Here is a 16,193-nt window from a genome sequence, read left to right as displayed (position 1 = left end):
CTTGTATTTATGTAGTGCCTTTCACATGGGGTAGTGTTTAACAGTGGCGGAGGTTGACGCCAAGCCAGAGAAAGGGGGAGGTGACCCTAGGCATGATCAAAGAGTAAGGTCTTCAGGGGTGATCTGAAGATGGGCAAGGAGGAGACAAGGTGATTGAGGGAGAGAGTTCCATAGCTTCGGAGAGTAATGGCAGAATGCAAAAGCACGGTTGCCAATGGTAAAGCGGAGGGGACAAGGGACGTGCAGGAGTCCGGAACTAGCTGAGGAGCAGGTTAGAGGAGTGAGGTGTAAACAGGTCAGAGAGGAAGGATGATGAAAGGGCATGAAATAATTTGTACAACAATGTGAGGATCTTGAAAGTGATCCTAAGCAAAATAAGTATTCCAACCCCTCCCCCTTTTGCTTACTGACATTCTTTCAGAACCAAAACTAATGAAAGCCACGTATGCATTTCTAGGACCATTTGTTCCTGTGCGCTGGAGTGTGTGAGAACAGAATGGCAACGGCCTTTAAAGAGGGAGTGTTGAATGATACTGAAAAGTATTGTCAATAACAGGGCATAGAGAAATTCTCCATTCTTAGCATGAATAATGCAGGTTTGGATGGAATCGATTCTCCTCATTACCAATAAACTGCCTTAACAAAAATATTAAATTTCTCCCCCTCCCATTTTCTGCGCCACCAACACAATGTGGTCATTCCATGCGAGACTGTCAAGCTATGGACAGTGACTGACTTAAGCAAACCTGAAACAGGATTGCGGATATCCCCCAAACTATTTTGACACATTGAGGAGATTTTTCACTCCATAAATCTAGGCAGGATTCATATCTCACACACATCATCTTTGATGAATTGTTTCATGATCTGAAGCTTCCTGGTTTAATCAGCGTTTCTGCAGTATACTCAACTATTCCTGTAACCCAGGGCTTCAATCTTTAACCCTTCTTCAAGTCTGTACTACAGAATTGCTGCTTAAAGGAGAGAAATTGCACATTTATCACATCAATGTGTCAAAAGCTTCTACAGTAATTACAGATGAACATAGTGACTTGCTTGTAGGCCATTTTACACACAGCAAAAATTGCCAGATCCCCTTTGAGGTAAACCCCCAGAAAGTCAGGAGGTGAATGATCAGCTAATGCTGAAGATTAGTGGCCAGAAAATTGGGAGAAACTCCCTTCTCTTTTCAAATAGCGTTGTGGGGATGTCAATGTCCACAGGATCTGTTTAACATCTAATCCAAAGACAGCACTCCCAACAATGTTGCATTCCCCACTATTGGGAATGTTATCCTCGTCTATAGGCTCAAATTAGGCTGAACCCACAAGCTTTCTATCCAGAGGCGAGCCTGCTCCTAGCTGACAAAACAATTTTACATATATACAAGTTACATTTTCAACTGATTTAATGCAGCCGTTAATCCCACGCCACCCACTAATGACTCGCAATCCAAAACCTTTAAGTCTGTAATTAGCCTAGTTTTAAGCAGCTGGTGTGTCAGTTTGGAAGAAAGTAAACAGGGAACAAGGAAAGGTTAATTGGCTGATCCAGCCTATTCCTTCCAGCGTCGTGAAAATCCTACCTGATCCTAGCCTTTACCCCACCCACATCTCCTCCAGTGTGAAAATATAATAAGCATCCTAACATTTCGTAATAGTGCCTTATCACGATGATAGGATGTAGCAAAGCACCTCGCAGGATATACTGTAAAGTGCAGTGACTGTATTTTGGGGTGAATAGGGCAGTCAATTTTGCTGACAGTAATGTCCCATAAACAGCCATGAAATGAGTATCCAATTTTATCTGGAGGATTGTTGGCCAGGACACCAGGAGAAACTCCATTCTCTTTTTGAATAGTACCATTGGATCTTTACTGTCGAGCTGCACAGGCAGACGGGACCTCACTCGACAATGCAGCACTCCCCCAGCCCTGCACTGGAGAATCAGCTTAGTCTAGGAGTTCCAATTCTCGCTGCGTAGCTTGAAGCTCAAACCTCATGACTCAGTGGGGAGACTGCTACCTACGTGACAACTGCCTGGTGTCAAGATCCCCCCTAGATCACTAAAAGCAATCAAATAAACTTCACAATATTCAGCCATCCCCAAATCTTCACTGTTAAATTCTGGCTCTCCTGATATCCACAAATATCCCGCCTTTGTCCTCTCCCCGGCAGCATAGCTATCAATGTGTTCCATGGAGTATTTCCTCATTGTGTCTGCACCAATACCCAACATTGAGTTTGAAAGGATTAATTGAAGCAGCCAGCAGCAACTGCTTTAATTTGCAGAACAGCATTAATTCCGGCTGAAATGTCCAAATCAGTTAATAACTCACCACTTAGCTCATACATGAAGGACCTCACTTCGGCAAGTGGCAGACGTTAGCCAGTTCGGCTGCAATGTCCAAATCAGAGGGATATTTGTGGATGTCAGGAGAGACAGAACTCTGGGCAAAACCAGGATGGAGCGGAAACCCTGTACCATAGAGGCAAATCAGATCCAAACAAAGTTGATGTTAAATGGGACCAGAGTGACTTCTGCAAATTCTGGCTGGAAAGCTGTGCTCAAGAGGAATTGGATTACATTTCTCTCAACTGCCTAATTTGAGATAATCTATAGAAATAAGTTCCTCCTAATTCTTTCACTAGCACTTCTTCCTGAATGCGCATGGATTAATTAGTTCCTAAAAANGAGGAGAGGTCTGTAAACACTGGCCTGGAGCAGGTATTGTTATTTTCCATTTAATTGACAGGATTGCAATATTTTAGTTTAATGCACCAACTTTAAAGTCATCTGGAAAACAGCGAACAGCGAACATGGGCGCAACTCTGTACTTGAATTCCCAATTGCTAGGTCGTCAGGGAAAGGCACAGAGTCAGAGGGTAGTCCATTCGCACCACTCACTTATCCTATGAAACAACCAAAGGAATGTGAGTGGCAGGAGACACCAAATGGGTAGCCTCACTTTTTATGCTCAATGCCACAACCGCACAAGATCTCAAAAAGTGGGAAACCTGAGAAAGCCATTTGTAAAGACAAATTCCTAAATTCTGCCACATACGAAGTAGGAAAATCTGCAATGGTAGAAAAAGATTACCCATATATTTGTTCGTCAGCTGTGAATTCCTACTAAAGGATTGAAAAAGTCATTAAACAAGCTCAGACTTGCTGTTTGCATACAAATACATTTCCATATTCAAAAAGAACGCTTCTGTTTCTGGTTCAATACATCGCAAAATTTGCACATTGCAGTAAAAAGTAGAGAACTGGACGCAGTCAATAGTTTTCGCAGATCGGTCAGTCTCCCACAAACAAATGGATTAGTAATGTTATTGCCAGGCTCAGAGACACGGTTTACCAACTGATTAGTTAAAAGCTACAGCACCGAGTTTTGTAATTTACATAAAATGTTTTTAAATCTAGGAACACACACTTAATTAAGAGGAGACGAGAGAAGGAAGAACAAGAGAGAGAGAGAAAGAGAGAGAGAGAAAAACGCAGCCCAACTCAATCTAGTTTGGCCTCAAGGGCAGCGTCAGTTCAAGATTAAAATTCCAGGAAATGTTATTACCGTACCAAGGTTAACAGATTTACTAAACATTTAATATTTAAAGAACTTTGAAGCTTTAGATTGCTTAAACATGCAGAATCACAACAGTCCTGAGCAGGTGACTGGGCAGCAAGGGTATCCTGGCAACAGCTGGATAAGCAAACAGCCATTATGTGTGAAAACCATGCCAGAACAGGCTGCATTAGTGCAGCAGTCAACATCAATTGGGGATAGATGTTTACTGAAGCTTTATAATGGACAGGAGCAGTGATGCACACATTGTAATAAATCTAGAAGTGAATGGATAGGTAGATTCCACTCTCATTGACCCGATGAACATTTCCTCACTCTCACTCCCAAACACTTTGCCAGCACTCTGAGCTTCCCCTATCCCGCTCCTCTGCTTAGAAAACTTGAGGTTGTTGCAAGGTCTGTAACACACTCGACAGACAAACTTCAGATTCTAGTGTCCAGAACTTCTGCAACTCTCCCTCGATTGCTCGGCCTAGACTCAACCCACTCCCCACTCCACTCTCTATCTGTCTTTCTGTCGTATCTTAAAACTTAAGGTTTGAACTCAGAACCTTCTGATTCAGAGGCGAGTATGCTATCACTGAGCTAGGCTGCACACATATGGCCACCTTCCCCTTCCCTTCTTTCTTCAGTTTATAACCCCGTCAGTGTAAGTTGCACTGAGACATTACCCTACTTGATGGGCGCTGAGAAATTGCGGAGTCCTGTAGCTCAGTGGTTAGAGCACTCGCCTCACAAGTGAGAGACCTGGGTTTGATTCCTCAGCAGGTCAGGGTGAAACCATGGGCAAGTTTCCTTAGTCCACACGCCTCTGTTTACCTAGCAGTAAGTAGGAACCTGGTTGTTAGTCGATCGGCGATCACCTTTCCAGGGGTAATAATTCCTTTACAAAAATAAATGAATAATAAATTGGTCACTCAATCCACAACTGTTTGTGGGACTCTCGTGTCAATTGGTTGCCACATTTTGCCCACAAAATATACAGTCAATTCACTTTACATTATATCCAGTGAAGCGCTTTGAGACGTCTTGAAGACTTGATAAGGAGTAATAACAAATGCAAGGATTATTATTATTATTGTGGTCGTGGTGTTGCTGCATTAGTGAATTGGGTATATTTTTAACAGAGCAGAGGGGGAGATGTGCTAGCCATTCATTAGTCATGCCAGATGTATACTGTTCACATAACCCGTCCAAACTAATTAGTGGTTACTTTTACAATTAGCAATATCTTTATTCTTTTTAAAAACATTTCCTTCCTTACTCACTTGCACTGTAAAACTCCACCAGCTTATGTGGGGTCTGTATCTGGATAAACAAAAACAATGACACCCATCAGAGCGGAACCATTCTATCACACTGGTGCCCGGATGTTCAGCTTTCAGACCTGTCTGAAATGCTGACCCGCCTTTTCTCTTTCAGAGGCCGATTAACTAGTTTGGGATTTGCAGCATTTCTCTTTGTGTGTTGTAAGAGCTTCCACACGTTTTCACTGAACGGTCATATTAAGACTACGGGGGGCTGTGGTATAACATATGAACAATTATTCTGTTCACGCAAGCTGAACGCTCTTGCCACCATCACCTTAAAACTAAGTTGGTTTTGCCTAACAAGCTTCAACATACAGAGTTAACATCTGCCCGCATAATCCTTACATTTCTGGGCTTCCCGACGTCTATAAAATTAAATTCTGAATCTAAGTTCTAAATAAATACAACTCATTTAAGTTACGTTGCTCATTTGACTGAAAAGTCAAGCAGTTTAATCCTATGATCTCAGCCTCCAGCCTGCCCCATCTTTGTGTAATACTAATATTTGAGCACACTTGTGTTAACTCCAAATCACCTTGCAGCCAGGAGATAGAATCCAGATCTGAGTGAGAATCCACCTCACCATTAATCTCCAGCAATCCTGCAGACAATGAGCCACTCGCTGGCTTTGGAGTTTGTTACTGACCCTTTCTCTCCTCAGTCCCCACACAGTTTATAGAGTTTTACACTTACAGCTGGTGAAATGAGCCTGGACACTTCCTCTTGATTAACTGAAATAATCGTCCAGAGCACAAGCACCACACAAGATGGACACTTACCAATAAATATACTACAAAATAAACAGTCAATTCACTTCACAGTATATTCTGCGAAGCGCTTTGAGATGTCTCAACAACGTGATACAGCGCCATATCAAACGTAAGGGTTATTATTATAAACACTATTTAAGATTGAAAAATGCAGCAAAGCGAATAATGTTAATAGCAATCAATTTCTGCCTACAGACTATTACTGTTTCGTTATGTAATGTCACCAGAGAAGAACAAGAGTGGAAGGACCTACAAGGCAGTAGTTGGGATCCATACAATTCCAACTTACCTTACAGCTGGGCACAACTAAGACTGGCCACCAGTTGGCGCTCTGCACATGCAGGCAGACAGCCGATTGGCTTCCCATGTTAAAATGACCAACGTCTGGTTATCTGGATGCCCCTGCACAGCTTCCTACGTATTGCACATGATCCCACCCAGTTGTAAGGCCTCTTGTGTAGGAATTCGTGGAGTCCTGTAGCTCAATAGTTAAGAGCACTCGCCTAGCAAGCGAGAGACCTGGGTTTGATTCCCAACAGGGCAAAACTTTGGGCAAGTTTCCTTACTCCGCACACCAGATAATAATCCCTCAAGAAAAAAANTAATAAAAATTGGTCACTTCAATCCACCACTGTTTGTGGGACACTGCTGTGTGCAATTGGCTGTAGCGTTTTGCCCATAAATATACAGTCAATTCACTTCACAGTCTATTCTGTGAAGCGCTTTGAGACGTTTAGAAGACGTGAAAAGTGCTATATCAAATGCAAGAATTATCATTATTATAACTCCCTGGGCTAAACAAAAGTCCCACTTCCAGATCATCAAGATGCCACATCACTTCCTGCACAGTTAGCATGTGCAGCATGCACGAAGTAACCTAATGCCAGCTATTTTTTAGCGCAAGGAAAGTTGGCCAGGCCACTGAAACCAATAGCAGAACCACAGGGCGCCAGCCTTAGAAGCAAACCAGCGTTATAAGGTGGGCGCCTTATAAAGGGGTTCTAATGTAATCAGAGAAATCCAAAGAGGCCTATAATGGAATCCCATTATATTGTTTCTCTATCTATATCAAAAATATCTATTCTTTTACAACACCTTTTAACTGTCAGCTTCAATAGGTACCTCCAACAAAAAGTCCAGGTTTAATCAGATACTCACAAGATGTGCACAGGAGCAAGACTTTGGTCATTTACTACCTAATTAAGCTCTTTAACTCCCTCCCTCCCTCCCATTTGGTTTCACACATACACACACACATATACACACACACACCTGCGTGTATTTTTGTGCATGTAACAGACATTCTACGTTAGGTTTTGTGTTTCCAACAGCTGTAAGTGTTCCACACTGGTGATATGTCGGGACATTTCCAAAAGTATCAACAGCCAGGAGCAATAAAGTGCAGAAACAATATGCAGATGAACAAGAAATCCTGCTGGGGTGAATTTGCCAAGAGCATCTTCAGCTTCTGTGAACAAAAAACTGTAAAAATCCCTTCTTGCAGCAGTGAAGCTCAAGCTTAATACGGTGCAAGCAATTGAGGATCTCAAAAACTATATCTTGCCATTTCTAAAATAAACATTTTCTATGAACCCAATTTTCACTGTATATTTTGAGGCAGGTTTTGAGGCAGTTTGTCTGCTATAAAGAGCTGTGCAGGACCTAGCAACACCTGCTGCAGTATGGAGCCATCAGAGGCTGTAGGACTGGAACTGAGCACAAGTTAGCACCGTCAGAGGGAGGGGAGAACAAGCAAGGAAGTAGAGTACAAATTAGGTCAGAACATTACGGTTCAAGTGACAAAATCAAGTTGGAAGCGTCTCACAAGCCACACTGTCTGCAGTGAAGAACACATGCTCGCCCACACACAGAGCAAGACTTTGGTCATTTACTGCCTAACTAAGCTCTTTAACTCCCTCCCTCCAATTTGGTTCCCCACACAACACACTACTGTGTGTACTTTTGTGCATGTAAAAGATATTCTAATGTTAGGTTTTGTGTTGTCGACATCTGTCAGTGTTCTCCCTAAGATGCAGGCTGGTGATACTTACAAAGTATATATCAGTCACTGGGACATCCTCCTCATCCTCTCCCGAGGCCTGGCTGGCTACCTCAGAGACCTGGCTCACAGTGTCTGCTTCCAATGTCACCACTGAACTCTCAGTTGCAGTTGCTGAAGGAACTTCCCTAAAAATAAAAGAATTATGAGTTAGAGATGGTGAGTCAATATAGGCAACTCCTAACACTAAACAAATTTCCGTGAGAATTGTTTGTCAGGATACTGTGAGAAACTCCCTTCTCTTTTTTAATAGTGCTGCAAACAGTCCACTTAAACAGGCAGACGGGACCTTGGTTTATCGTTTCATCGCAAAAATTCAGCCTAAACTGCATGCACTCATGTGGGACTTGAATCCACAACCTTCCGATCCGGAGGCAAGAGTTTTACCAAACTGAGCAGAGCTGAAAAGAATCAACATGTAATACACAGAATCAACATGTAATCAACATGCAGACTCAGCAGCACGAATGATTCAAGAGACATCTATTCTGCATTAATGTTCCAGTCAAAGAAAATCTACTACTATATTCATCTAACTAGCAGAATAGAGATCACTGCGATTTCGCACTTCTGCTAGCAATAATACAGAAATCTTGTCAAAGCTTGATCACTCTCTCTCTCTATATATATATGTGTGTGTATGTAAATAAAACAGAATATTTAGGGGCAGAGCCAGGTTTACCATTCTCTCTCCCCAGCCCCCATCGTGTTGCTGAACCCAGTCATCTCTTTCAATAAATTAAATTCTGTTAACTGCACTGAAGTGAACGGGATACAAATGAGTAAGCTGGCAGGTGCAAAGCAGGATCTGCAATAGGCAGATGGTGAACTGAGCCACAAAACCTGGGGCCTCCACAACAAAACCTGGATCTGTGCTTTCAGATCCGCTGACCAAAGAGCTAATTAGTCTAACAAAACCCTTCAGATATGCCCTGACCGATACAGATGGCACATATGACGTTGTAGCCCGCAGAATCTCCTATTCTGCAGCTTTCCAATTTGATTGCACTTTTGTGTTGTATTTAACAAATTACTGAAGAGAAAAAGCATTGCTACAGAAACAGCTGAGACACCATTCAACATAGGCTTTTTGAATTGCAAGTTCTGAAATCACCATTAGCCGCTCGCACTGTTATTTGGCCAAACGTTATTTTAACTCGAAAAGAATGTTTTCGTAAGTAGGTTAAGCCCATTACATAAGGTTTCATGCTCACCATATTATGGGTGTATAATGAAAACACATGGAACAGTGCTGGGGTTTAAATAAGATCAATGAAGCTTTTAATCCTCAACTCAACCATAATATGTAACTGGTCTCAAGATCACTGCCATATACAGAGGTTCCCTGGGTGTCTGGCTGGCTCTACTGGTAACATTCTCGCCACATCAAGACTTTGAACTCAGTCAAGGCTGACATTCCAATGCAGTTTCACATTGGTTGAGGTTCTGTTCTTCAGCTGAGATGTTAAACCGAGGTCCCGTCTTCCTGTTCAGGTGGACATTAAAGATCCATTGGCGTTATTCAAAAAGAGAAGGGAGTTTCTTTTGGCAGCCTCGACTGAGATCAAAGTCCCAATGTAGGGCTTGAATCCACAACCTTCTAACTCAAGAGGCAAGAGTGCTACCACCTGACACAAAACATGCAGTACGAATGCAGATATATGATAAAGATTTACTTGGGCTCTTCTACTGCTTCAGATTCGATGCTTGTCTTTTCCAGCTCAACTGCGATTTGCTGAAGATCATCTTCCACTCTCGTCTCATCAAATGACCGAACACTGGAAAAAACGTTGAATGCAATTGTTAGATTGTTAAAGTAACACTAGATTGTACCAATGGGAAAATACCTTAACTTTTAAAGGGTACAGTTGATTAATACTGTCCTGCATTGATTGAACAACCTATAGCTATTCCAGCAATCAAGTTACACCAGTTCTCAGAAGAGACTGATAGACTCACGAGTTTGATTAAAGACTTTTAAAGTTGTTATTTTTAAATCCACAAATTGAAACTGAAATTTTTTGTGGTGGGGGGCAGGAGGGATGCCTCTCCGTTACCCACTTGCCTCTTTGTTTCCCCCTTTCCTCCCCGTCCCTTTCAATGGTTAGGATAAGACTAAGCACTCACTCACAGGAGAGCTATTCAGTCAATTTGCTGCGACAGAATTCAAATTGTTTGTGGAACACCCACCTTCTTACCTGTGTGTGTCAGCCTGGTCAGCCTGAGTGGTAGCGCTTTCGCCTTTGAGTTAGAAAGTTGTAGGTTCAAGCCCCATGTTGGGACTTGGAATCACATAGTCCAAGCTGACACTCCAGTAATGGGGGTGGTGGGGGGGGGGTTGGAAGTTGCATTATTGGAGGTGCCGTCCTTCAGGTGAGACATCAAATCAAGATCGTATCTGCCTGTACAGTTGGATGTTAAAAGTCCCACGGCACTACTCGAAAAGAGAAAGAGGTTTCTCTCCCCCGGTGTCCTGGCCAACAATCCCCAACTAAAATTGGTCTCTCACTCTACGGCTGTTTGTGGGACATTGCTGTGTGCAAATGACTACTGGATTCTGCCCACAAAATACACAGTCAATCCACTTTACAGTCTATTGTATGAAACACTTTGAGACTCAATTACGTGTAAGGTGCTATATCAAATGCAAGGATTATTATTACTACTTGCAGGTTCTGGTAGTTTTTTTCACGCGTTACAATCCATGCAAAGTAGCAGTGCTGATGATAAAATTACCAAATCAAACCCTAGTTTGATGAAGTTGGAGTGGCAATATTCAGTTGGGGAATTTAATTAAATCATGTAATTCAAGCTACCACGTCTAGAGACTAAAATTTTTGTAATATATATATTTTCACCAACAAGATATACAAGAAATTCACTTTACAGTATATTCTGTGAAGCACTATGAGACGTCGCAAAGACTTGATAAGGCTCTATATCAAAATGCAAGGATTATTATTATATTATTTTGTTCGTTTGTAAGTATATTACAAAGTCAAAAGACCGGAATACATGAATATCACCCTTATTGTTGTGAGATTATAATGTAATAAGAACTTGATGGGTCAAAAATTACGCTTTGAAAAAAACGCTAAGGCAGTGAACCAGTGCAACAAGGAAAGCCACAGGAATTTCTCCTCAGGAGTTGCTCCAGGGACAGAGAGTTTTCCCACTGCCCAGCAGGTGCACTGAAACCTTGCTTTAGCCAGTGATGGTTAATCCCATAATTGAGCCTGGATTCCTGGAGCTGAGTGTCGGAAGCTTGACCACTGGTTAGCTTGGGTAGGGTGCAGTTTTATCTGCAGTCAAGCAATAAATAAGTTTTCTCCCAATTATTTTAAAAAACCCATTCAAAATTAAATTCAAGACCTAAGTGCGTGTCGGCAAAGTCTGTATCCACAGAAAAGAAACAGGCAACAGCAGCACTCACTCAAGAGGCTATTCTCCATTTTCAAGCACGTTTGGCTATTCTAAAAAGATTGTTCCTCAACAGTGAAGATTTGCAATGCTTTTTAAAAGTTAAAATCTCTGTAATAGTATTATAACAATAATCCTTGCATTTGGTCCAGGAGATCTCAAAGGCTTCCCAGGACACATTGTATATGTTGTGGGGATTGTTTGCCAGGACATCGAGAGAAACTCAAATAGTATTCTGGGATCTTTAATGTGCACCCTAACAGACTCGCATCCGAACGACAGCACCTCCACAAGGCAACAAATACTCCACTCTGCACTGGAACAGTAGCCCAGACTGTGAATTCAAAGTCCCGGTTTGAACCCACAACCTTCTGACTTAGAGGTGAGAGAGCTATCGACTGAGCCAAGCTGACACAGCTGGCATTGCAAGTGTTGCCTGAACAAATTAGTATGCAGTGTACAATTTGGCACTCAAATCAGCCTCTATAGTGTAGAACAGTTACACAAACATGTGGAAAGCTAGATATAATGGTTCTATTTCCTGCCTCTTTCCGTTCCACTTGAGTTGCAAAATAAATGTCACAAGTTTTGAAAGCGCAGGAAGCAATCGTTAGACAGCTGCGCCTGATAGAGAACATTCAACACTTCATCCAATGTAGAAGATTTGGGGGAAGTTAGTTTGATCAGTAAGATTAGTCACAAGAGTAACGCTGGCTTAGTACAAAGAAAGCAGGCAATTCTTCCCAGAATACAGTGAAGTTAATATTTTTTGCCAAACCCATCTAGTTAACCTGACGATACTTAACCCAGCGTCCCATTTATCAGCACTAACATCCCTTACAACTGGGGGGGGGGGTGGAAATATAAATAATGTACCAAGTCTAAATGAAGAGGAAACCAAGTAAGGTTAATGCTTACCTTGCATCAAATAATGAGGAAACCATAGGCCGTCTAAAGGGATGAAAGATGCATCATTAAAATCAAACGTTTAGTTTCTCCTAGAGTATTTTTTAAAAAAACAAAATTTAATGCTTAAATTAGATAGAAAGTCAGGACCAATTTTTTCAGGCACATTTCAATTGCTCGGCTCAAAAATATAGAATTTTCTAAGGTTCACTCACAGAAAACCAAATTTGGAAAAGTTGCTTTGAGAGAAGCTGCACATGTGACAACCGCTGAATCTCCTTCATTCAACTGTTACACACAAGAAAGCTCACAGGGAGAGCCTTGTATTTGCTATTTATCTGGTAAAAGCTCAAACCTGCACTTGTTAAGGGGGGTGGGGGGGGGGAAATAACATAAAGTAATAACAATTCCAACATTTGACATAAGAGTCCTTCACATAAAATGTAGGGACTGAAAAAAATGATCTGGAACCCAAGGCAAACGCAGTCTTTGATTCAGTCAGAATGTTATTGAAATGTCCGTGTTTAAACCAGATGCGTTGAGAGAACACGTCACATGCTTCAGAGATACTGAAAATCGAGGATTTTCAATGACAATAATGATCAGAGACATGTACATAAATGAGTGTAAGCGACCCTGCCTTCACAGATTTGAAAACTGAATCATAATGGGAATTATTTACAAGCCTGGCAGCTGGGTTTAGCAAATCTGATGATAGTTGTCACTTGACTAGAATTTACATATGGCAACATGCTGATTTTTCTGTCAGCAAGAGTTGACAAAAAACATGCAAGCCAAAAGAAGCACTGCAGTCTGTTCAATTATTCTCATTTTCAAACATTATCCTTTACACCTACAGCTCCCCCCCAGTTCTCTTCATAATTCAACATTCATCCAGTTTGTTTTTGAAACTGCCCACACTATCCACCTCTCTGAGCAAACTATCCCACATGTTAACCATCCTCTAAGTACAGTATCATAAGCTCAGTTTGCGACCCGGGACTTGTTGACCATAATACAATCTAAGTTATCCATATTTCCTTCTATTCTATTGTCCTTTCCTTCTATAGCAAGTTGGGCAATCAAAAGATTCATCTCTTTCTTTAATACACTGAAAATGTTTGGTTGAAAATTGTTTCTATATATCCCCCATCTTAATATTCCAGTAGTTTAAATGTCAGGGTCTGTCTGCTCTTTGGAGCAACAAGAGTCATACCTGTAGCGGGGGTGATGTTCAATGGAATCTGATGGTGATCGTTCAGCTATTGACAATGATGTTGAGGATAGGGTTGTAGCTATCGAAGCTGTAGTTGCTTCTTCAAAGGAGGGTGGGGTAGAGGGTAGTAGATCTGGTCGACCCATTAGACCTTAGAAAGAAAAAAAAGTGAATGTAGTTTTTGAAAAGGAACCTTTTAGGAGCAGCCTCAATGGTGTCGTAGATAAGTTGCAGCTTAAAGCCTAGCAGCTCGCTCGTGTGAAGTCAATACCCGTCGGTGCTGAGTTTGCTGATATCAGTTCCGGTTGAATGAGGAGGCTCAAGTGGATCTGACCTTCCCCAGTTTAGGGAGGATAAAACCAGATAGTCTTCCTACTTCTGGTTCCTCTACAGCACCCTCTACCGGTTGCGCACCTGTGCCAGGCAGACGAGGAGTGTTCAGGCACTAGGTTGTACTGCTTCTACTGTCAAGAGGCCTGCTGAAACTCACTGCTCAGGCTCACACATGAATGGTCGTAGAATCCGAGGGCAACCAGGACCCATAGAACTGCATCTGGCAGGAAGAGGTCAAACCAGGGACCAGGGCCAGAGAGGTCAGTGGGAAGAAGATGAGAAAAAAATAAGTGGTCACTAAAATTTTTTTTTTTGACTTTTTTTTGACCGAGCCTTCAGCTCCCCTCTCGACTCTCTTCCCCCTCCTCGCTCCCTCCCTTCCCTCCCCTCACCCTGACCATTTCCCCCCTCGCTCCCTCTCTTCCCTCCCCTCACCCTGACCATTTCCCCCCTCCTCGCTCCCTCCCTTCCCTCCCCTCACCCTGACCATTTCCCCCCTGCTCGGGTCATGACCCAACTGTGCAGCGCCTTGGGACGTCCTCCTGACGTGAAAGGCGCTTTATAAATGGAATCTTGTTGTTGTTGTTTTAAAAAAAGGGAAGCCATCAAGAAAGGCGAACAGTCAAACGTTTAGAGATTTTTAAAAAAAATAATTTCCGATGCCTGAAAGTCATCAATAATACGCCTGCTTCACTGGATGACTAGAAGAGCAACCACAACTGCGCAAGTACTGGGATCAAAATCACCCTGCAAGCGAAGATCACCTACAGAACGCAACACATCTGCAAGGCTGATTAAATCAGAGAACAAAGAGAATCATAAAGGCACACAGAATAATTTCAAAGTGTGTTTCTAAATTCCAAGTAAGTATTGAACCCACTTTAACCATTACAGGTTTGACTTCCCACAGGGAAAAATGTGATGGCATTGTTGGTACTGGTTGGATAAGTATGAGTTGTAGGGCAATAAACTAACAAAATAAGCTCATCAATTCCAGATTCTCTGCCTTTGTGCCTAAGGCACAACTTGGGAGAGTGCGGGTGAAAACTGTGCACTGGTCACAGGGGATTGACAGCCACAGCATAAAACGGGAAAGGAATTACCTTCATCCTCGAGCGTAGGGAAACTCCTGGCGCCCCGCAGGTCATACCTCTTCTCATCTCCTTCCATAGGAATCTGACTGGCTGAGAAGGCTTGTCCAGGACCAGTGTACTGAGGAACCATCAAGGTGGAACGGCCTTTTTTGGAAGGAGATGACTTCAGAGCTGTTGCGATGGAATTCAATCATTTTGTAAGCACTTAACTAGTGGCCTTTAAAAGGTTTCCCAATCCTAGACCTTTGGCTTTTTAAGTAAATGTACAAACCTTCAAGGTTAAAGGCTTCATGAAATGAAACTATTCCCCATGTACATTTAACCTGCAACTGAAATAATGATTCTTAATTGTTGGTTAAAATGAGTTTGATAATTTAAATATTTCAGATTTGTATGCCCTATTGGTTTGATTCAGAGAACATCTTACAGCAAAACAGGATGTTCTGACTCCAGGCCCTATAGAGGCAGAATGATTAAAGGTACAACTCGGAACTGTACAAAGTCAAACTAAGTAGCGTTGTACAGAAGAGAAACTGCTGATGACACAAATGACTATTGTAAGCAACTTCAGGGCCACATAGACTGATTAGTTTATTGAAAGGAGAAATGGCAAATAAATTGAATGCAGACAAATATGAGATTATATCTTTTAGACTCAATAGGGGAGAAATTATTTCCACTACTCAGTGAGTCAGTGACTGGAGGGCATCAATTTAAAATAGTTAGCAAATGAGCAAATGGGAAAGTTAGAAGAATTTTTTTCAGGCAGAGTGGTTAGGATAGGGAATGCCCTGCTGGGAGCCATGGCTGAGGCAGAATCTATATGGCCTTTTAAATAATTACAGAGGTATGAGGAAATAGCAAGCAAATTGGATTGAATGGATTGCTTTTAAAGAAGCCAGCAGACAAAATGGGCCAAATGGCTTGCTTCTGTGCTGTAAATTTCTATGGTTCTATGTTACTATGCAACTGTATTTGCCATTTGAAATTCAGCTCTTTGGGAACTGATTGGCAAGTACTGACTGTAGCTTCACAAGTTTATTCGTTTGTGTTTTTCGGGTGAAGTATATTGACGTGTTTAGGTTACTTACATGAAGATTTTCTGAAGACAACGTTGCTCATAAATTTAAAAAATCTGTCTGCATAGAAGTTTGGCCGGTGCACTGACACAGTATCCTGGAAAAACATAGCAAATTAATAACAACAATAATCCTTGCATTTGGTGCAAGGATCAAATATTACTGCTCCGTCCTCGCCTCAACTAAATTATCGTTCTACTCCAAGACAATCTTGGAGGCCAAGGACAACCCCAGGCTCATCTTCTCCATCACGAACCGGCTCCTCCGCCCACCCTCTCACGCCTCAGCCATCCTCACCTCCAATGCCAACTGTGAAGCGATACTGGACTTCTTGAATCCAAAGTCGAGGGGATCCGCTCAGCTGCCTCTGCCCTTCCATAAACTATCCTGTTCCCAACTCCCCCTGACATCCGGCCCCTA

General features: G+C 42.1%; 1 protein-coding gene across 3 annotated transcripts in view; it reads right to left on the bottom strand.

The window, feature by feature from the left end:
* Nucleotides 1-16,193, bottom strand: part of LOC103188137 (phosphatidylinositol 4-phosphate 5-kinase type-1 gamma) — a 60,367-nt gene that overhangs the window by 5,843 nt on the left and 38,331 nt on the right. Inside the window, exons 11-16 of one of the 3 annotated variants that reach the window (XM_042342610.1) lie at nucleotides 15,786-15,870; nucleotides 14,704-14,865; nucleotides 13,268-13,418; nucleotides 12,064-12,096; nucleotides 9,402-9,503; nucleotides 7,718-7,853 (exon numbers count right to left, since the gene is read on the bottom strand). In XM_042342610.1, the coding sequence (XP_042198544.1) occupies nucleotides 7,718-7,853; nucleotides 9,402-9,503; nucleotides 12,064-12,096; nucleotides 13,268-13,418; nucleotides 14,704-14,865; nucleotides 15,786-15,870 (669 nt within the window). Of the gene's footprint in view, nucleotides 1-7,133; nucleotides 7,854-9,401; nucleotides 9,504-12,063; nucleotides 12,097-13,267; nucleotides 13,419-14,703; nucleotides 14,866-15,785; nucleotides 15,871-16,193 lie in introns of those variants that run through there. The other 2 variants (XM_042342608.1, XM_042342609.1) reach the window with 2 other exon arrangements.

The sequence above is a fragment of the Callorhinchus milii genome, unplaced genomic scaffold (assembly GCF_018977255.1).
Source record: "Callorhinchus milii isolate IMCB2004 unplaced genomic scaffold, IMCB_Cmil_1.0 Scaffold21, whole genome shotgun sequence".
NCBI classification, from domain to species: Eukaryota; Metazoa; Chordata; class Chondrichthyes; order Chimaeriformes; family Callorhinchidae; genus Callorhinchus; species Callorhinchus milii.
This window is presented reverse-complemented; position numbering and strand designations above follow the sequence as displayed.